The sequence below is a fragment of the Mustelus asterias genome, chromosome 6 (genome assembly GCF_964213995.1).
Source record: "Mustelus asterias chromosome 6, sMusAst1.hap1.1, whole genome shotgun sequence".
NCBI classification, from domain to species: domain Eukaryota; kingdom Metazoa; phylum Chordata; class Chondrichthyes; order Carcharhiniformes; family Triakidae; genus Mustelus; species Mustelus asterias.
Window position 1 is genome coordinate 66,481,749 of NC_135806.1, and position 23,478 is coordinate 66,505,226.

A 23,478-nucleotide genomic window follows, 5' to 3' on the forward strand; every position below is an offset into this window, starting at 1 on the left:
GAAAATCCCCTACGTATTTAACTTGGAGATTGATATACATTGCAACAGTTCCCACTTGCCCCTCTCTATTTGGAGCTCATTCCAACATTGACAAAGGGCAGTGTGTCTACAGGTGACCCAGCCCGACTACAACATAGTAAACTTCCAGACTGGCTGCTAACATCACCTCTTCAACACTCCTGAGTTGTGAGAGCCAAGTGTGGAATTAGGGGCGGATCTGTTCTAAAATGAAGAAAGCGGTGTATTCTGGATCAGTTGAAAAAGTGCATTTCTCCCAGTGATTCAGCCGGCGGCCTCTCCCCACTTTCGGTCAGTGAGGTGGACAGCTTTAATGGTGCAGAGAGAGAGAGAGAGACAGAGAGGGAAACAGGAGCAAAATAAATAACACTGAGAGAAAAGTCCGGTTGTGAGGCTGACGTCAGGACGGCCCGCCACCTCCAGCTCTAACAGCTGTTTAACAGTGAGGAGAGGCGGCAGGTAGTGAGGAGTGTCATAGCTCCGGGTATGGGAGCGGCTCCATCCAACACAGCCCACCGAGGGGGGCAGAGACAGAGCTGACACTCGGTAACTTTACCCAAACACTGGAGTCTAACAGTTGCTTTGCCTTGCAAATCTGCCCCCAAATGAAATGGGGAGAGGTGCATGAATGAGAGAGAGAGACTGGCCCCACACACACCGAGTCACTGCATCTTTTGCATCAAGGGAGGTGCTGAGAGGGAGGGAGCTGATCTGGTTGGATTTTCTCTCTGGATTTTGTTTTCACCCCCCCTCCCTCTCCATTTCCGGATGGAAAAAGAGGAGGCGAGAGTGCGCGCCCTCTTCCACGCCTGTGATATTAACCGTTCCGGACGGATCGAGTATGATGAATTCTCCACAGTGTGCCGGGAACTACAAGTACAGGAGGGACAGATCGCCGCGATCTTTCACAAACTAGACTCGGACAGGGACGGCTCCGTCAACTTCCGCGAGTTCGCCCAAGGGTTTCGACAAGTCTCCGAAATGATCAACTTCGAGGCTCCGGGTGCTGAGCCGGACTGGGAGGAATTCCAGCAGAGAGTGGGTGACCAAGCCAGGTTCATTCCGAGGTGAATTCCAGCTCACAAACCAGACAGCAAGAGCTGTGTTTCAATGTGTTCTGGGATGTGTAGTGTATGTTTTTTGTTGGAAGTTTTGAGGGAAAGTGCAGTGTTTCAATGTGTTCTGGGATGTAGAGTGTGTTGTGTGTGTTTTGTTGTTGGAGGTGTTGAGGGAAAGTGCAGTCCAGGGGCTGAGTTGCCGGTGCTGCGGGGCTCCAGGTAGCTGAGCCGGGCTGACAGGAGTCAATCTTTCCCCACAGTCCCGCTCGGAGCCGCGCCATTTCCTGGGCTTTAGTGTGTGTTTGGCTGAATCCTCTGACCCCTTTCTCTGCCTCACTAACTCCCACTGAACAGGGACTCAGTCACATGCCGACTTTAAACAGATTTGAGCAAATCAGCGGGGGAACAACATCCGCTTTGTTGATATTTTCTCTCAATGTGAGCAGGCTGCAGCTGTCTGCTTTGAAACAAAAACTATTGAAAACTTTCGACTACCCCAGCTGCTGGTGGATTTTTAATCGTATCGTAAAATAGCCAGTCTATTAATGAGAAGGTTTTGAGTGAAATTTAATTCAGGTCATTAGTTTGAGTGAAAATCCGGCTTGTGTACAGGTGTGTTTGTTCAGTCGCTGCTGTTCCTGTGAACACCACTGTTTAGAAACTAGGCTTTTCTGGTGTTTAATGCATCTTTTCACTGCCCCTCAAATAATCCAGAATGCCATTCCACCTTTCCCAATAAATCCCAGGACACTAGTTTCACTGGGTATATATCATGAACCGAATTCAGACACGTTCAGAATTAGTAGGATGGACATCGAAACCTACAATTAAATATTTTCAGCCGCTGAGCGGATTGTTTGTACACCTCAGCGGGAGGTCTTGGTGCCATAAGATATGGGCGCAGAATTAGTACAGAAATAAAAATAAATTACTGCAGATGCTGGAATCTGAAACAAAAACGGATAATGCTGGAAAATCTCAGGTTTGACAGCATCTGTGGAGAGAGAATAGAGCTAACGTTTCGAGTCTGGAATGACTCGAATGACGAAGACTCAAAGATATGAATCATAGAATTCCTACAGTGCAGAAGGAGGCCATACAGGCCATCGAGCCTGTACCAACCACAATCCCACACAGGCCATATCCCCATAACACCACGTATTTTCTATTCTAATCCCCTAAGAGACAATTTAACATGGTCAATGCACCTAACCTGCACATCTTTGGACTGTGGGAGGAAACCAGAGCACCTGGAGAAAACCCATGCAGATGGGGAGAATGTGCAAACTACACACAGTCACCCGAGGCCAGAATTGAACTCGGGTCCCTGGTGCTGTGAGGTAGCAGTGCTAACCACCGTGCGCCCTTGAAACATTGACTCTATTCTCTTTCCTCAGATACTGTAAGACCTGCTGAGATTTTCCAGCATTTTCTGTTTGAGATCTTAGTACAGCCTGTGTGTGAGAAATGCCATCTGACTTCAAGAGGAGGGAAGTTGCTATGAGTACAGGGAAGAGATTAGCTAGGGCAATACTGTATATCAGAAATAGAAAACTTCACTATAGAAACATTCCTCCAGTCCAATAGACATTCATTAACCACTACTCTAAACTCCAGCTTCCAGCTTTTCACTTACCCCCAGGTTTGTACACTTACAAGAGCATTGAGTGGTGGGTATATTACACCAGCCTTCATTAAAAAAATGTAAAGATAAATCTAGTGAATTACAGGCCAGTCAGGTTAAGCTGTAATTTGGGTTGAAATTAATTGTCACTTGGGCATATGCAGGCTAATCAAGGAAAGTCAGCATTGCTTTATTAAGGGCAAATCGTGTTTGACTAACTTGCTGGACAATTTTGGTAAGGTAGTAGAGGGTAAATGTAGGTAATGCTGTTGATGTGATGTACAGGGACTTCCAAAAGGCACTTGATAAAGAGCTGCATAACAGACATTGTGAGCAAAGTTAGAGTTCATGCAATAAAAGGGAGTGTAGCAACACAAATACAAAATTGGCTGAGTGCCAGGAAACAGTAGTGGTTAACAAATGTCTTTTGGACTGGAGGAATGTTTCTACAGTGAAGTTCTCCAAGGGTTGGAGAAGGAATCACATGAGTGGTTTCTGCATAAGGGGGCGGCATGGTGGCGCAGTGGTTAGCACTGCTGCCTCACAGCACCAGGGGCCTGGTTTGATTCCTGGCTTGGGTCACTGCCGGTGTGGAGTCTGCACGTTCTCCCTATGTCTGCGTGGGTTTCCTCTGGGTGCTTCGGTTTCCTCCCACAGTCCGAAAGATGTGCTGGTTAGGTGCATTGGCCATGCTAAATTCTCCCTTAAATACCCAAACAGGCGCTGGAGTGTGGTGAATAGGGGATTTTCACAGTAATTTCATTGCAGTGTTAATGTAAGCCTACTTGTGACACTAATAAATAAACTTTAAACTTCAGTTACGTAGAAAGATTGCAGAAGTTACAACTGTTTTTCCTTGGAGAAGGGAAAACTGAGATGAGATATGATAGAGGTTTTCAATATCATGAGGGGTAGATAGATAGGGAGAAACTGTTTACATTGATGGAAGGATCAAGAACCAGAGGGCACAGATTTAAGGTAATTGAAAAAATAAACAATTGGAACATGAAAACTTTTTCACTCAGCGAGTGGTTAGGATCTAGAAGGCTCTACCTGAGAGTGTGGTACAGGCAGGTTCAGTCGAGGCTTTCACAAGGAAATTGGATTATTGTCTGAAAAGCAAGAGTTTGCAAGAATTGGCAGGGAATGGCACTATTTCAATTGCTCCTTCAGAGAGCCAGCATGGATATGAGGGACCAAATGGGCTCCTATGCTGTAACTTTTCTGTGATAGGAATGAGTGGATTTTGAGGTAGAATGTCATTTATGTGGGGGAGGCCTGACAGAACCAAGTGCCCTTCAGGCACTTAAGTGGTTACTGTCAGGCCTGCTCCTTGAATTAAGTCCCCAATGATGGAAATCCCACCGGTCAAGAGTTGCTGGCTAATCAGAGACTGATAGCTACTCATTACTGCTAGTCGTGGCTCTGGCAGCGCTGCATGCACTAGAGGCCCAGGAACGTCTTGTGACCCCAGACCAAAGGTGAGTGAGGGTGGGATGGGGTCCTGGGGCGGGGTTTTTTGGGGGTGTGGGGCAGGAGATTTGGAAGGTAGGACATCAAGATGACTTTTAGTGGCCTCTTATTTCCGATGGCGGGACCTGTGATCAGGACATGGGAAATCTGCTCGGCTCCCATTAAATCTAAAGATGTGCAGATTAGGTGGATTGGCCGTGCTAAATTGACTCTTAGTGTCAGGGAATTAGCAGGATAAATGTGTGGGGTTGTGGAAATAGGGCCTGGGTGGGATTGTGGTCGGTATATGCCGAATGGCCTCCTTCTGTACTGTAGGGATTCTATGACTCTCTAAATCTCTGAGGCACCACTAAATTGTGGTGGCCTCCGGAATAATCCATCAAATCCCTACAGTGCAGAAGGAGGCCATTTGGCCTATCAAGTTTGCACTTACCCTCTGAAAATGCACTCAAGTTAGAGGCACTCTCCCATCCTATCCCCATAACCCACACATCGATCATGACCAACCCACCTAACCTGCACATCTTTCTGACCATGGGAGGAAACCGGAAGAAACCCACGCAGACGCGTGGAGAATGTGCAAACTCCACACACAGTTATCCAAGGCCGGAATCGAATTCAGGTTCTTGGTGCTGTGAGGCAGCAGTGATAACCACTGTGCCATTGTGCCTAATTGACATCTGATTGCTCCCAGCCAGGAAACCCTTCTGACTGACTTGGGTGAGGTTCTCCTGACACTGGGAGATTGATGTGGAGCCTCTCTGGCAATTAAGCAGGCCCGGCTAACACGGTTCCCATCAGGCTGGTTTGCCCAGTATCTCGGAGCTTATGGAATTGCTATGTCTAGTTGTGCCTTTTTACATAAACATGTTGAAGGAAATGCTCCAATACTTTTGCACCATTTGTGTAGTTAATGCAAAGAAAGGTGGCATAAAACTGATGGGAGATAAAAGAATGATGCAAGCTACTTAAGGGGATAAATTTAATGTATCACATGTTTGTATATAAAGGTAGTGCACCAATGATTAGTTTTTTGTTAGCAATGTGGAAAAAGAAAGATATCAGAAAATGGCCAATAATTACTGTAGTTTAAGATCATGCTCCCGACTGAACTTCCAGAAGATTGGAAAACTCCTGTGGAAATTCTGCCCCCAATGTCCCTGGTGCCTTCAATAGATAAACATTTATTAAATGTTATGCTATATTCAAACTAATGCTACCTTTTACTTCCTGCCAAGAGCCACTCCAGGTCAGCTAAGTCACTTCAGAGTATATTTTCTGCTTGTTAAAGATAATGAAATTTCCATCATTATTTCAGTAGTTTGTCACTTATGAATCAAATGTTTGCTGGAGGTGTGCGTTTTTTTTCACTTTTTTCCTGGTCTATCACTATTCATCTGAAATAAAGCTGTGTTCATACTTTACAATGACCTACACTGCTGGTTAATTCTTAGTTAGACAAAAACTTTCATTCAGTTGTCTGGGGTGTTGAAATATCACCACTGGCTGACAAATTTTCAATATAAGGTTCAGAGACTGGTATGGATATCCTCAATGATAAAATTCTCCAAAGAAAGAGTAATCATTTTGGACAGTTAGCGACTTCTGATATCCATTAATGGTGTTCTCCTGCTCCTGTTGAATTGTGCATGTCGGTGAGTGTGGACAAAGAGAATTTCAGTTACATAATTAATACTACAGTGGACGCTGTGAGAAGTTACTCCTGTGATGACCTCTACTGGCAACTGGAAGTTCTCAACAGCATAAAGCTTCCCTTTGCTGCCATTCATGTGAATGCCTGGTACAGGACTTAACAAATTAATTGGCACAGCTCCGACATAACCTCCTTTCTGATCCTAAATCTCACTTACACAATTTCTATCACCGCAATTTAGCATAGTTGGTTCTGCAACAACACCGTGGTTTAAAGCTGGCTTGTCCTGTGGCAGTCATGCCAATGTAATATAACTGGCAATGACCTCTGCACACATTCCACAGAATGAGGTGGCATAGTATGGTGGTTATGCTATAGGAATATGAGTTCAAATACCACAATGGCAATTTGGGAATTTAAACTCAAGTAATCAAATACATTTGGAATGAAAGAAGCTGCTATTAATAATTCTTACACGGCCAGATTATTGTAAAATAAGTCTGCGGGAAGGCAAAGGGACATCTGGTAAGTGGGAGGCTTTCAAAAGTGTGTTAACCAGGGTTCAGGATAAACACATTCCTCCTTGGAGTGAAGGGCAAAGCTGGCAGAAGTAGGGAACCCTGGATGACTCAGGATATTGAAGCCCTAGTCAAGAAGAAGAAGGAGGCACATGACATGCATAGGCAGCTGGGATCAAGTGAATCCCTTGAAGAGTACAGGGGGTGTAGGAGTAAAGTTAAGAGAGAAATCAGGAGGGCAAAAAGGGGACACGAGTTTGTTTTGGCAGACAAGGCAAAGGAGAATCCAAAGAGCTTCTACAAATACATAAAGGGCAAAAGAGTAACAAGGGCGAGAGTAGGGCCTCTTAAGGATCAACAAGGTCATCTGTATGCGGATCCACAAGAGATGGGTGAGATCCTAAATGAATATTTCTCATCAGTATTTATTGTTGAGAAAAGCATAGATGTTAGGGAACTTGGGGAAATAAATAGTGATGTCTTGAGGAGTGTACATGTTACAGAGAAAGAGGTGCTGGAAGTCTTAAAGCGCACCAAGGTAGATAAATCCCTGGGACCTGATGAAGTGTATCCTAGGACATTGTGGGAGGCTAGGGAGGAAATTGCGGGTCCCCTAGCAGAGATATTTGAATCATCAATAGTCACGGGGAGGTGCCTGAAGATTGGAGGGTGGCAAATATGCCTTTGTTTAAAAAGGGCTGCAGGGAAAAAGCCGGGGAACTACAGGTCAGTGAGCCTCATATTTGTGGTGGGTAAGTTATTGGAAGGTATTTTGAGATACAGGATCTAAGGCATTTAGAGACGCAAGGACTGATTCGGGACAGTCAGCATGGCTTTGTGAGTGGAAAATCATGTCTCACAAATTTGATTGAGATTTTTGAAGGGGTAACCAAGAAGGTAGATGGGGGCAGTGCAGTTGATGTTGTCTATGTGGACTTTAGCATGGCCTTTGACAAGGTATCACATGGTAGGTTGTTGCATAAGGTTAAATCTCATGGGATCCAGTGTGAGGTATCTAAATGGATACAAAATTCGCTCCTTGATAGAAGCCTTGACAAGAGGTTGTAGAGGGTTGTTTTTCAAACTGGAAGCCTGTGACCAGTGGTGTGCCTCAGGGATCAGTGCTGGGTCCACTGTTATTTGTCATTTATATTAATGATTTGGATGAGAATATAGGAGGCATGATTAGTAAGTTTGCAGATGACGCCAAGATTGGTGGCATAGTGGACAGTGAAGAAAGTTATCTCCGATTGCAACAGGATCTTGATCAATTGGGCCAGTAGGCTGACGAATGGCAGATGGAGTTTAATTTGGATAAATGCGAGGTGATGCATTTTGGTAGATTGAACCAGGGCAGGACACTTACTCAGTTAATGGCAGGGCGTTGGGGAGAGTTACAGAACAAAGAGATCCAGGGGTACATGTTCATAGCTCCTTGAAAGTGGAGTCACAGGTGGACAGAGTGGTGAAGAAGGCATTCAGCATGTTTGGTTTCATTGGTCAGAACATTGAATACAGGATTTGGGACGTCTAGTGTAAGTTGTACAAGACATTGGTAATGCCACACTTGGAATACTGTGTACAGTTCTGGTCACCCTATTATAGAAAGAGTGCAGAAAAGATTTACTGGGATGCTAAGCTCGGCACAACATCGTGGGCCGAAGGGCCTGTGCTGTGCTGTTCTATGTATGTTCTATGCTACTGGGACTTGATGGTTTGAGTTATAAGGAGAGGCTGGATAGACTGGGACTTTCTTCCCTGGAGAGTAAAAGGCTGAGGGGTGATCTTATAGAGGTCTATAAAATAATGAGGGGCACAGATCAGCTAGATAGTCAATATATTTTCCCAAAGGTAGGGTAGTCTAAAACTAGAGGGCCTAGGTTTAAGGTGAAAGGGGAGTGGTACAAAAATGTCCAGAGGGGCAATTTTTTCACAGAGGGTGGTGAGTGTCTGGAACAAGCTGCCAGAGGTAGTAGTAGAGGCGGGTACAATTTTGTCTTTTAAAAAGCATTTAGACCGTTACATGGGTAAGATGGGTATAGAGGGAAATGGGCCAAAAATGCAGGCAATTGGGATTAACTTACAGGTTTAAAAAAAAAGGCAGCATTGACAAGTTGGGCCGAAGGGCCTGTTTCCAGGCTGTAACCCTCTATAACCCCATTGAGTTTGCTATTGTCCTTTAGGGAGGGAAATCTACTGTCTTTACCATTGTTCTCTCTAACTTAATTTTTGGAGTGTGTAGGTTATTTATTTAAGGTGACTTGTGTGCAGCCAGGGTGGAGACTTTTGCGCTGCTGTACAGTTTACAGACGTTCTTAGATCATTGGGCGGCACGGTGGTATCGTGGTTAGCACTGCTGCTTCACCCTGCCAGGGAACTGGGTTCAATCCCGGCCTTGGATTGAACTCCACTATCTGTGTGGAGTTTGCATGTTCTCCCTGTGTCTGTGTGGCTTTCCTCCAGATGCTCCAGTTTGTTCCCACAGTCCAAAGACATGCAGGTTAGGTGGATTGGCCATGCTAAATTGTCCCTTAGCATCAGGGGGACAAGCAGGGGGTTATGGGGATAGGGTCTGGATGGGATTGTTGTCAGTGCAGGCTCAATGGGCTGAACGGCCTCCTTTTGCACTGTAGGGATTCTATGATTCTATCTGCTCTGGCCTATATGTGACTCCAGACCCATAGCAATATGTTTGATTCTCAACTGCCCTCTGAAATGGTATAGCAAGCCACTCAGTTGTATTCAAGAAGGTGCCTCACCATCACCTTCTCATGGGTGATTTAGGAATGGGCAATAAATGCTGGCTTTGCCAGAGACTCTCTTGTTCTGTGAATGAATCAGCAATAATATAATCCATTGCACCATTTGTTTGTGCAGTGCCATATCAACATATGCAATCCTTATACTCCATTCTTACAGCTAACCTGACAGGGGAACAAAAAAACCCCTTCCATTAATATACCCTACAATGGAAAACTGTTCGCATCTCCTAACTGTTCAACAAGTTCTCCACAGCCATTTTAGAAAATTCCTCCCACAATCAATAAAAGAAAAACTAGTTAAATAATGAAAGATAATGACACTATTAGTCACATATCATTAAATTTTACATAAAGGGGGACATTTGGAAGGACATTTTCAAGCCCACCAGATCAACTGGGGGTGACAGATCTTGAAAAATGGGGTGCATCTGACTCCACACCTCTAAAAGAGCCTTTCCAAATTCTCCGTCTATGTACATTAAAGGCAGATGTAATCTCCAACTCACTAAATTTCCAGATAGCCATTGAGCCCAGGTAATCAAGTGCATCTGGGTGCAGGCCCAAGAAGGTCTCCCCTACAGCACAACATTTGAAAATAACAAAGTTTGCTGAAAGCAATTACTTGCAAACCTGTTGAAAATTAGTTAAAGCTTCACTGTGCAGAGTTAAGTATTAATGATGAACAGTCAGCTTTGACGGCCTGATCTCACCGAGAACCCATTCATTATGGTATCACATTTCTGAATCCTATGATTTGCTGAAGGATTGTATGGTTCGAAGATCACTGTCATGTGAGCTTTCATATCAGTTTTTAAAAAAGTTATTGATTTGTATTCGCATATGTCTTTTGTGAAGCCATTGTATATTTCTATTGCACCTAGCTTGCAAAAGGGGCACATTGAGAAATCCTAATTTCTTGACATGATTGTGTTTGTACTGGGAACAATGTGGGTCCACGTTGTTTTGGGATCTGGGGTGGGTGGGGGTAAGTGATCTTGTTGAGGTTGTTGCCCTTCATGGTCAGTAATCTCTGTACTGGGATCGTTTTGTTCTGAGTGAGTCTCAGTTTTGTGGTGATTGTTATAGACTTAAAGATAGAAAATGCCCATCAGCTGTTATTTTGACTAATGGGTGCTAAAGTAAAGAAATAATAATGGAAAGAAACTTCTGATTGCCAAACAGGAAATTACATCTGAAAATGACCTGACTGACCTTCAGCCTTGAGTGGTTCCAGGTGGGAAATGACAATAGCACACAAGTGAGTAAGTCTATACATAGCATTGGAGTGAACAAACTTTCCTACAAAAAAGGCACTGAGGCACACTCAATGGAAAGAGCCACCGTAGCCTCTACTCACATGAGTTAATTCTCCATCTTTAGTGCTCCTGGCACAGAAATGAGCTTGAGTGCAAAACAGGATTAGGCAAGGGAGTGATTTTTAAATTGCCTGTAAACTGTAATTATGTCACTGCCTACTGCAGCCTAAAGGGAACCTGTGAATTTGTTAGAAAATTACATTTTACACTTGACTAATTTTAAATGCTCAAAGTGATGACGTGGAGGCAGGAGGATTACTTGTGCGGTACCAGAAGATTAACAACTATCGTTTGAATGATGCTTGGAATTTTCTTATGGACAGACTGTGGCCTGGGGGCCACATGGGTCTGTGTGAATCTGCCTGGCTTCTGTGTGCGATCACAAGACATTTGTTGACTGTTGTCCACGCAGAATGGCCACGTTCTGCTGAATTTCATCTGCATAGTCTTTTTCCTGTCAGTATGACTGAAGTGATAGAGGAGCATGCTGATTGCACAAACATTGACTGTGTGCTCCATCTATGTCCAACGTGTAGATATTTCTTTTGTTTTTTACCATTTGAAGTTCATAGTTCTATTAATCTATAAATAATTAAACATTTTCTATAACTCATTATGAAATATTCAGTATATATTCAATGCATTTCATCTTACTCATGGGGTCATGGTTAGTGAAGCAGCCTGATTTCAAGCTTGCAGCCCACTGAAATGAAGGGCCACTCATCCGGCTCACCCACTAGTCTGGGTTGCCCATCACTGCTCTACACTCTTCAAAGACAAATGGCCCACTCCCAAAGGGAGTTGGAAATGCGGGAAATGTTGATTTCTCGGAAATTGCCATTGCAGCTGTTAGATTAGTAATTCACTGTTAAATATTTTAAATTAATTTTCTTAATGATTTTGGTTTTGTAAATTACTGAACTACTTAAAGGCACAATACAAAACTGTTTTAGAAACAGAAAATAGAAGCAGGATTAGGCCATTCGGCCCTTTGAGCCTGCTCCGCCATTCAGAATGATCATAGCTGATCCTGCATTTCAACACCATTCTCCCATACTCTCCCCTTGACACCGTTACATTCTTACTTTCTTTAGTCTTTACTTTCAACAATGACAATATTTATATAGTGGCTTTAACTTCATAAAACACCCAAGGTGCATCACAGGGACATTATGAAATAAAATATGACATCAAACAGGGGATAAGCAGATATTAAGTCGGATCTCTAAACATTTGGTCAAGGAAGTGGGTTTTATGGAGTATCTCAAAGAAGGGAAGCGAGGTAGAGATATAGGAAGGGTTTCCAGAGCTAAGAGCTTAGGCAATTGGAGATGCATCCACCATTTTTGGAGCAATTAAAATTGTGAATGCTCAAGAGGCCAGAATTAGAGGAGCACGTATTTGGGGGGGGTGTCGTGTTGGAGGAGATTCCAGAGATAGGGAGAAGTGAGGCCATGGAGCAATTTGAAAACAAGGATGAGAATTTTTAGATCAAGATGTTGCTTTACCGGCTGCCATTATGTCAATGAGCACTGAGTGATAGGTGAATGGGACTGATGTGATTCAAGGTACGGCCAGCAGATTGTCGGGTGACATCAAGTTTATGGAGGATAGAATGTGGGAGGCAAACCAGGAGTATGTTGGAAATTTGAGTCAAGAAGTAAAAGCGGTATGAATGAGAATTACAGCAGCAGATCAGCTGAGACACTGTGAAGTCAGATCATGTTATAGGGGTGAAAATAGGTGGTCTTAGTAATGGTGCAAATATTAGGACAGAACCTCATCTTACAGTCAGATATGAACAAACTGGTTTAATCTCTGACTGTTGTCAGAAAGAGGGTTGGATGCGACAACGAGGGAACAGTGCTCAGATGGGGACTGAAAACATTGACCTGAATTTTCTGGCTGTTCTTGCTGGCAGGATCCTCCGAGGGTCAACCCCTGCTCTGTGTTTTTTGGTGGCGGGGGAATGCATAGAATGGGAAACACCATTAACAGCGGCAGGATCAGAAGATCTCGCCACTGGCAAATAGTGGGCCCCATTTGCCACTGCAAACACGTCAGCGGGAAGGGGGGTATGTGGAAAGTCCCACCCATTAGCTTCAGTCTTCCTGATATTTGATTGGAAAACATTTCTGCCCATTGTGTACTGGAAGTTAGATAAGCAGTTTGATAATTTAGCAACAGTGGAGGAATCACAAGAGGTAGTGTTGAGGTAGATCTGTGTGTCATTATTGTACATGAAAAACTCTCATTTACTTTTGGATGATTTGGCCGAGAGGCAGCATGTAAATGAGAAGGAGGCCAAGGATGGATGCTTGGGGGACACCAAAGGTCATTGAGGAGGAGCAGGAAGAGATACCATTGCGAAAGATACTCAGACTATGATCAAAAAGATAAGAATGGAACTAGATGAAAGCAGTCTCACCCAGCCAAATGACAGTGGTGTAGAGGCATTGAGGAGGATGGTGTGGTTAACTGTGTCAAAGGTTGCAGGGAGGCCAAGAATGATGAGGATGTACTTTTGTTACAGACACATAAGAAATCTTTTTGTGACTTTGATGAACATTTTGGAATCATGGCAAAGGTGGAAACCTAATTGGAGGGATTCAAACATGGAGTTCTATGCCAGATGGGAATGGATTTGGAATGGAATCCCTTCAAGTACTTGTATTTTAGTCATAGGAAGCATTCTGACACTTTAATTGCTGCTGTACATCACAAAGAAACTATTTCACAAGCTCTGATTTAAAAAGCCTTGGTAACAGTGAACTTTTAAACAAAACTCTTCTTCTAGTCTGGATCTTAATATATGAAACATCTCTGAGAGATGTTAAGCTAACTAGCCTGTAGTTTCCTGTTTACTGACTCTTTTTCAATGAAAGAGTTGCATTGACTGTTTTTCAATCCAATTGAACCCTCACTGAATCTGAGGAATTTTAGGAAATTAAAATCAATGCATCAGCCATCTCACTCACCATTTCTTTTAAGTCCTGAGGATGAAATCCATCAGGACCCAGGTATTTGTCCGCTCACTGCTTCAACCATTTTCTAAATACCACTTTGCTGGTGCTTGTAATTTTCCTGCGTTCCTGATTTACAGCTATTTCTGGGATGTTACCTGTATTCTCTAAAGTGAAGACCAGTTCAATTCATTTGCCATCTCCTTATTTTCAAATTATTAATTCCCCAGACTCACTTACCAAAGGATCAACACTCATTTTGTTAATATTTTTCTTCTTTAAATATCTATAGAAACTCTTACAATCTGTCTTTATATTTCTGGCTAGCTTTACTCTACTGTTTTTCCATATTAGTAAACTTTTTGTCATTTTTACCGTTCTTTATATTCTGTCCAATCTTCTGACCGTCACACATCTTTTCACAATTATTTGCTTTTTCTTTGTTTGATACTGTATTTAACTTTCTTAGCTAAGCATGGATAATGGGTCCTCACCTTGGAATTTTTCTTATTGGAATGGATCTATTCTCTGTATTCTGAAATATCTATTTAAATATCTGCCAATGAACCTGTGTTGACCTATCCTTTAACCCTATTTGCCAGTTCACTTTAGCCAACTCTACTTTCATGCCCTCATATTGTCCTTAATTAAGTTTAAAATTCTAGTCTTTGACCCACTCATCTGTCCCTCAAACTGAATGTAAAATTCAATCTTATGATCACTAATACCTAGGGATGCCTTTACTATGTGGTTATCAATTAATCTGGTCGCATTACACAATACCAGGACTAGTATAGCCTGCTCTCTGGTTGGCTCCAGAGCATGCTGTTCTAAGAATCTATCCGAAAAACCCTCTGTGAACTGTTCATCTAGGCCACCTTTGCCCATCTGATTTTTTCCAGTCCATATATAGATTAAAATACCCCATGATTATTTATCACTGTACCTTTCTGACAAGCTCCCATTATATAATTTTTTGTTCATTCATGGGATTCATTGGCTAGGGCAGCATTTACTGCATATTGCTAATTGCCCTTGAAGCTGTCTTTTTGAACTGCTGCAGTGCATGTGGTGTAAATATACCCACAGTGCCCTAAGGAGGGAGTTCCATGTTTTCGACCCTGAGACGATGAAGGAGCAGTGATATATTTCCAAGTCAAGTTGGTGAGTAGCTTGGAGGGGAACTTCCAGATGGTGGTGTTCCCATGTCTCTGCTGCTCTTGTCTTTCTAGATGGTGGTGGTGGTTGTGGGTTTGGAATGTGCCGTCTAGGGAGCCTTGGTGAATTCCTGCAGTGCATCCTGTAGATGGTACAACTATGTATTGCTGATGGAAGGAATGAATGCTTGTGGAAGGAATGCCAATCGCATGGGTTGCTTTTTCCTAGATAGTATCAAGCCTCTTGAATGTTGTTGGAGCTACACTCATCCGGGCAAGGGGAGAGTAATCCGTAACACTCCTGATTTGTTTCTTGTAGATTGTGGACATGCTTTGGGGAGTGAGGAGGCCAATTACCTGCTGCAGAATTCCTAGCCTCTGACTTGCTTTTGTAGCCACAGTACTTACATGACTAGTCCAGTTCAGTTTCTGGTCAGTGATAAGCCCCCAGGATGTCGATAGTGGGGGATTCAGCAATGTAACACTATTAAATGTCAAGAAGTGATTAGATTCTCTCTTGTTGGAAATGTTCATTGGCTGGCACTTGCATGGCACAAATACTATTGGTCACTTGTCAGCTCAAGCCTGGATATTGTCCAGGTCTTGCTGCATTTGGACGTGGGCTGCTTCAGTATCTGAGGTGTCGCAAATGGTGCTGAACATTATGCAATCATCAGTAAATATCCCCATTTCTGACCTTATGATGAAAGGAAGGTCATTGACAAAGCAGCTTAAGATGTTTGGGTCAAAAACATTACCCTGTGGAACTCCTGTTGTGATATCCTGGAGCTGAGATGATTGATCTCCACCCACCACAGCCACTTTCCTTTGTGCGAGGTATGACTCCAACCAACTGAGAGTTTTCATTTGATTCCCATTGACTCCAGTTTTGCCAGCGCTTCTTGCTGACACACGCAGTCATGTGTGGCCTTGATATCAAGGATAGTGACTCTCATCCCACCTCTGGAGTTCAGCTCTTTTTTCCATGTTTGAATCAGGGCTGTGATGAGGTCAGGAGCTGAGTGGCCCTGGCTGAACCCAAACTGAGCATCAGTGGACAGGTTATTGCTATATAAGTTCTGCTTGATAGCGCTGTCGACAACACCTTCCAGCACTTTACTGATGATCGAGAGTGGACTGATGGTACGGTGGTTGGCTGGATTTGACTTGTTCCCTTTCTTGTGTAAAGGACATACTTGGGCAATTTTTCACATTCATGGGTAGATGTCAGCACTGTAGCTGTACTGGAACAGTTTGGCTGGGGGTGGGGCAAGTTCTAGAGCACAGGTGTTCAGTATTACTGCTGGAATATTTCTTCATACTCTGTCTTACCGTGTAGTTACGATTAGCGAGTCTGTGCACCACTCCCATAAGTGACTTCTTCGCTTTACCATTTTTCAGCTTAAAGCAAAGCGCTACTAAATCCTACTTTCCTGAACTTGGGTCATCCTTGTCTAATATGCTAATACCATCATTACTTAACAGACCTTTCCAAGCTTCCTAAACATCATTCAATCTTCAACATTTAGATCCCAATCTATGTCAACCTGTGGTCATGTCTGGACTTCTGCTATCTCTCTCAGTTTAATTTTAAAAAAATATCGCAAGCATCTACAGAGTGGATAGAACAAAACTATGTGAATGGTAATCATGTTTCCATGTACCTGTTTTCAGGAGGTGCTGGAATTTAATTTGCAGACACAATCGCTGTCCATGTTCACCTGAAAAATAACAGCTTGAACAAAGTAGAAGAAAACCACAACTGCACAGATGCCTACATTTAAGCGAGCAGGGGAGAAAATAGGAAGGGGAGAAAGAAATACCCAAAAGATCTCCATAAACCCTCTCTCATTCTAAAAATATTCTTGACCTTTGAAAATGAAATGAGTTCAGTCAAAATGAGTTCAATGTTACATGAAGAGGTACATCTAACTGTTTCATTTTAGCGACTTCTCTTGTGGTGACAATTGATAACTCAAATCTACTAAACCTTTAAAAAGCAATGGCAGACTAACATTAAAGTGAACAAATCTAATTGTTTTCAATAGCCTTAAAGTCAGTGCATTGTCTTTTTAAATTGGATATTTAAGGTCAATTTTGTAAAGCTCTGCTTCCAGTTTGTTTGTTGGGAGCACAGATTGGAGAATTGGGTGTTGTGTGTTTGTGCACCGTATATGCAGCGCTACCAGTGTTTTGGTAATTATTTTAAAGACAAGACCATCTGGATTGCTGCGTATTGATCATACTAACTGTTGCTCTCAATTTTAAACTGCGGTCTTGTCAAACGAGTCTCCACAACAAAGTGTAATCTCAAGTCTGGAAGATGCATATCAAAGGATCATTGAATTGTGAAAAAAAGCTAATTGCTAAGATAATTAATAGTTACTGTTTCAACATCCATTTTCACAGCAAGCTCTCCAAACTGAGCACTGAATTGGTCCAACTGTAATTCAGATCTCCAAAGGGGTAGTATAGATGCCGGGTCCAATTTATTTTCTTCATAAATTATCAGTGAACACTTGACTTGAATTCCTCTCCAACTGCTGCAGCCCTCTCCACACGGGATCTTTTCTTTCCACCACCTTTTTCCCTACTAGAATGTGTGCTATTGGCTGTGTCAGAATTCTGTCCTGCAGAATGTTCAAAAAGAGTTGTAAATGCAGAGCTATCCAGCAGCGAAGGTTGTTTCCACTAATCTGTATTTACATTTCCATGATGAGCATGATTATGATCGCAGGTTGTGGAACTCGATCCAACAGAAAGCAACTTGGATCGAAATACACTTGTTCCTTTTACCACTTTTCCATCTTATTGATTACAGTTAACCTAATTATATGATTTTATTTGCTAAGTTTAAAGTTTGTGCCAAGGCATGGGTGTTAGGTGTTCAGCATATTTCTTCCAAATGTTGGACTTAAAGCAAAAAATTCCTTAGAAGTTCCATACACACAGAGCAATATGGGCGGCATGGTGGCATAGTGGTTAGCACTGCTATCTCACAGCGCCAGGGACCCAGGTTCAATTCCCGGCTTGGGTCATTGTGTGGAGTTTGCACATTCTTCCTATGTCTGCGTGAGTTTCCTCCCAGATGCTCCGGTTTCCTCCCACAGTCCAAAGATGGGCTGGGTAGGTGAATTGGCCATGCTAAATTCTCCCTCAGTGTACCTGAACAGGTGCTGGAGTGTGGCGACTAGGAGATTTTCACAGTAACTTCATTGCAGTGTTAATGTAAGCCTACTTGTGACTAATAAATAAAAAACTTTTTAAAAATGTGAAGCGATTCCCAAATGCTGCTGGAATATCTGAAATGTGCAGTGCCAGAAGGCAGATAACAGTCTCAAGATCACCATCTTACAGTGTTTCATGGTACCTGGTTGTTATGCCTCATCTCTCGTTTCTTGTGTTTGCAAACAGACCAGCACAGGTAGCTGCCCTTTACCAGAACCTGAAAATAGCAGAACCCAGGCTGATTCGTCAATATGAATCTGTGATCGTGAATTTTATTCACGATATTACATTGCAGAATGCAGAGTTGGAAAAACTAGCCCACACTGTGAAAAGGTAAGAATAATTTAGAATTAATTTATGGGGTAGATGTTCCTCTATTTTGAATGAACCTAAGTAGGAGGTGTATATAGATGAAAAGCAGGCTGGAAGAATTGCATGTCCGTAACAGTTTTTTTCTGATTTTCAACCTATTCGTTTGAATAGTTGGAAAATCAGGCAGTATCCATTATAGAAACATAGAGAATGGGAGCAGATGGAGGCCATTCGGCCCTTTGAGCCTGCTCTGCCATTCGTTATGATCATGCCTGATCATCCAACTCAATAGCTTAATCCTACTTCCCCCTAGTCTGACCCCACCTGGGTAGCTAATTCTTTTTGCCTGCTTTATCTGTTCTGCCTAAACATTTATGCCCAAGAGAAAAATAATAATATCTGTCCCAGTATTTTGCTGAATGAGTAAGTACACTTGTCTTCCAGAGCTTGCAACGCTAGCTCCAGAGATCTCATGAATCTCTCCTAGTTGTTGTCCTCTTTTGCATGTAATCCTTTGACAAGATCATCATCAGCTGTAGGATCAGTCTCCATATTTGTGCTGATGACAGCAAGCTCCATCACCCCTGTTGCACTCATGATTTTTCCTCAGAAGGCACCTCAGTTTCCTTGAGAGAAGCATTAGAAAGACCAAAGCCATCATCTCAAGCTTCCACCAAAACCTCCATACTCTTGTCATTGATTAGAACCCCATCTCTGGTCACTGTTTCAGACCTATACACACCCACTTGCCACCATTCTGTTTGATTACATGCATCCACCTCCAAATTCACCAAGGTGAGGACATTAAATTCCACCCAAAGATTCCAATGATTCCTGGCCATTCTCCCATGTTCCACCCATCTGAAACTTGTCACCTGAGCCCAGATTGAAATTCCCTCCCTAAATCCTTCCATGTCTTCATCCTCCCTAAAACCTACTTAACCAAGTTTTTGATTATCTGTCTTAACATCTCCTTGATATCTGGGATTGGTAAGTGTATTTTGTTCTCTGTCTCTTGGGAGCCTTGACATTTTGTTTAACGTTACAGGTGCTAAGTGCTGTACAAATGTAAGTTGTTGTTGACCTAAACAGACTGGCTGGGCTTCAGTTTAATGCCTTTGCTGAAAGGCAGCATCACTGACAATGCTGCACTCCCATCGGTTGGACAAAGCTGCCAGATAATGTGCACGAGCGCCTGTAATGGGCCTCGTATCTCTAATCTGATTTAGAGGCTAGAGTCTACTCTGAGTTAAACTGGCAGTTTTACTTGGAAACTGTGCTCAAAAGGAGCATGGAACAGATGATTGGTACTCCAGTGTTCTGACTCTACCCCAATCTGTTAAAGAATGACTCCCTGCTAGGAGTGTGGGATTAGCGAATATATCCATTCGTTCATTTTAAAAATGTTCCCCCTTTCTTCAATCCCCAAGCGCCCGCCACCCATGTAATTTACCCCACCCAGCGACTTGCCACAGAATACTTCTAGTCTTACTTTAGGACTGCCACTAAGGGAGGCCCAGAGTTGGTCCAAGGTGATTTGCCACCTCTTTTCACTTTCTAATTCTGGGACCGGACTGGGCTTTGGTTAGTTTCTTCTTACCATGACATTGCTGAGAGTTGGATACCATTTGCAAAGTGTCTCAAATACAAATTCACACTTGCCTATTTTATGGTGAAACACATGACAACTTACCACCCTCAGAGTGTTTCAGTTTAAAGGAAACGTAACACATAAGCTGTCACATGTATTTTTGATTGGAATACACAACAGTTATGAAATAAAGAAACAAGATAATCACCATGTCCCTGAAATGACTCCAGTAAAATCACATCTTGTGATAAACCACACTTGGTTATATTTTTGTCTGTTTTGCTGTGTCCCATTTTTATAAATGAAAAGCATTATTAAATGTAATTTTACTCCTGTGCACAACACGTGGTGTTACATCACATCTAATGTTACGGTTTGGTCGGGAAAGCTATTAATGATTGCACTGTATGTCCTGTAGGTCTTGTGTGTCAGAATTGAAATAGTAGTATTATGAAAACATTAAGCAGGCCTCTCTGTTCACAGGAATTTGATCATGCTACTTTTTATCTCTATTATATTCAACCAAGTTTAACAAATAGAAGAAACCTTTGTTTCAGCTGCATTTAATGCCATCAACATCATTGATATTGATCTGTGCTATTTGTGTTCGAAATAACTGGCAGTTCTGGAAGTTTTTAACTTCTATTGTATACGGAATAACAGAACAATTGATGTTTAATGCCTGCCTTTAACAAAATTGGATAATTTGATTCCACAATTTGGTGACATCATGTTAATGCAAGTTCCCTTTTTTTCAGTCAGCAAATTTGAACAGCTTTTTTATGAACTTGTTTTCAAAATGTGATTGCAAGCTTCCCATCATCAATTAGCAAATGAGCTATTCGCTGGCACTTGATTGCATTATTTGGTGAATTAGTCTGTAAAAAATATACTGATTGTTTTGAGTCCTGCGGGTAGGACTGGAAAATGCAGTGACCATAAGACATAGAAGTCTCACAACACCAGGTTAAAGTCCAACAGGTTTATTTGGCGGCACGAGTTTACGGAGTGCTGCCCCATCATCAGGTGAGTGGAGAGTTGGGTTCACAAACAGGGCGTATATAGACACAGACTCAATTGCAAGATAATGGTTGGAATGCGAGTCTTAACAGGTAATCAAGTCTTTATAGGTACAGACAATGCGAGTGGAGAGAGGGTTAATCACAGGTTAAAGAAGTGTGTATTGTCTCAAGCCAGGACAGTTTGTAAGATTTTGCAAGCCCAGGCAAGTCATGGGGGTTACAGATAGTGTGACATGAACCCAAGATCCCGGTTGAGGCCGTCCTCATGTGTGCGGAACTTGGCTATCAGTCTCTGCTTGGCGATTCTGCGTTGTTGTGTGTCTTTAAGGCCCCAGTCCAACGCTGCCATCTCCACATCATAAGACATAGGAGCAGAATTAGGCCACTTGGCCCATCAAGATTGCTCCACCATTCAATCATGGCTGATTTTTTTTTTTCTCATCCCCATTCTCCTGCCTTTTCCCCATAACCCCTGATCCCCTTATTAATCAAGAACCTATGCATCTCTGTCTTAAAGACACTCAATGACCTGGCCTCCACAGCCTTCTGCGGCAAAGAGTTCCACAGATTCACCACTCTCTGGCTGAAGAAATTCCTCCTCATCTCTGTTTTAAAGGATCGTCCCTTTAGCCTGAGGTTGTGCCCTCTGGTCCTAGTAAGACAGCCAAAGGTCCATTTGGTGGCATCAGGTAAATCCTGCCAGCCAGCGGGACCATAAGATCCCACCGGTTAGTTATACTTCTCTCTGCACGGATGCTGCCAGACCTGCTAGGTTTTTCCAGCACTTTCTGTTTTATTTCAGATCTCCAGGATCTGCAGTATTTTGCTGTTATTTTAACATCTGGTCTTGGATAGACAAGTGGTCTGTTTCTGATCATGCACCAGCATTGAAACAGCGAACAGCCTCTCCAAAATCATAAACAATAGCTTCTTTGACTGTGACAATTGTGCATTTTCACTCCTTGTCTTTCTCAGCATCTCTGCTTCTTTCGCAGTGAATCAAACTATCATCCAATGCCTCTTCTCCATTGTCCAGTTCAATGTGACTGCTCATGTTTGGTTCCAAGATTAGCCAGAGGATCTCTAGCAATATCTGCTCCTTCCAGCCCTGGATAGTACATCAGAAATGTTGCAAGATCTATTGGTGTCCCTTTCCTCCTCCTTATCTAAATGCTGCCCCATGATAATTGTACATAAATATTGTGTTGGATTCCATATGTACTTTCCAACATCCTGTTTTATCTCTCCATCACATATCAACTGCTTCACTGCCTCTGCATTGTAAGACTGCTTTTATGACCTTTAGTTTGACAGCATTTTCCTCCTGTTAAATATTAGAAGGACCAAAATCATAACCTTTTGCCCCTCCCATAATGTCCATAGGCTTGTCATTGATTCTATTCACCTCCAGCCACAGTCTTGGGTTGAATCAAAATGTTTGCAACAATTGTGTTCTATATGACCTATATGTTCTCTTCTTTATGGTTAGTAAATTTGCAGATGATACAAAAATTTGGGGAGTAGTGGATAGTGAGGAGGATTGTCAGAGGATACAGCAGGATATTAATCGGCTGGAGACCTGGGCCAAAAGATGGCAGAAGAAATTTAACCCGGACAAATGTGAGGTGATGTGATTTGGAAGGTCTATTGCAGAAGTAAAGTATACAGTAAATGATAGAGCCCTTAGAAATATTAGCATGCAGAGGGATCTAGGCGTGCAGATGCACAGTTCCCTGAAGGTGGCAACTCAGGTGGACAAGGTGGTCAAGAAGGCGTATGGCATGCTGGCCTTCATCGGTCGAGGCGTTGAGTATAGGAATTGGAAAATCATGTTGCAACTGTATAAGACTTTGGTTAGGCCGCATTTGCAGTATTGTATACAATTCTGGCCATCACACTACCGGAAGGATGTTGATGCATTGGAAAGGGTGCAGAAGAGATTTACCAAGATGTTGCCTAGTTTGGAGAATATGGACTATGAAGAAAGGTTGAATAAACTTGGATTGTTTTCATTGGAGTGTTGGAGGATGAGGGGGGATCTGATAGAGGTTTACAAGATTATGACAGGCTTGGATAGAGTGGATAGTCATAGAAATCATAGAAACCCTACAGTGCAGAAGGAGGCCATTCGGCCCATCGAATCTGCACCGACCACAATCCCATCCAGGCCCTACCCCCACATATTTACCCGCTAATCCCTCTAACCTACACATCTCAGGATTCTAAGGGGCAGTTTTTAACCTGGCCAATCAACCTAACCCGCACATCTTTGGATGTCAAAATCTTTTTCCCAGGGTCGATGGGTCAATTACTTGGGGGCATAGGTTAAAAGTGAGAAAAAAGAGATGTAAGGGGCAGGTTTTTCACGCAGGGTGGTGAATGCCTGGAATGCGCTGCCGGAGGAAGTGGTGGAAGCAGATTCTATAACAACATTCAAGAGGCACCTGGATAGACACATGAAAAGGCAAGGAATAGAGGGATATGGACCATGTAGTGGTAAGAAAATATTAGATTAGAGAGGCATCTGTGTTGGCACAGACTTGGTGGGCCAAAGGACCTGTCCCTGTGCTGTGTTCTTTGTTCTTTGACTCTGAATTCAGCTTCTAATCCTATATCCTCTCTATCACAAGATCGTCTCTCCCATTTCCAAAACATTGCTTACTTCAGCCTTTCCCTTGGCTCATCACATTCTGAAATTGTCATTGAAGCCACTGTTATTGCTACTGTTCTTGTCCTCCACCACTTCAACACATCCAATGTGTGGGATAGGAACATGTCTTAG

At 42.7% G+C, this 23,478-nt stretch overlaps 1 protein-coding gene across 1 annotated transcript in view; it reads left to right on the forward strand.

Moving 5' to 3' along the window:
* The first annotated feature begins 776 nt into the window (after positions 1-776).
* Positions 777-23,478, forward strand: part of rasef (RAS and EF-hand domain containing) — a 69,050-nt gene continuing 46,348 nt past the window's right edge. The window contains exons 1-2 of the mRNA XM_078215400.1: positions 777-1,085; positions 17,958-18,104. Of these exons, the coding sequence (XP_078071526.1) occupies positions 787-1,085; positions 17,958-18,104 (446 nt within the window). The 5' untranslated portion in view covers positions 777-786. The remainder of the gene's footprint in view (positions 1,086-17,957; positions 18,105-23,478) is intronic.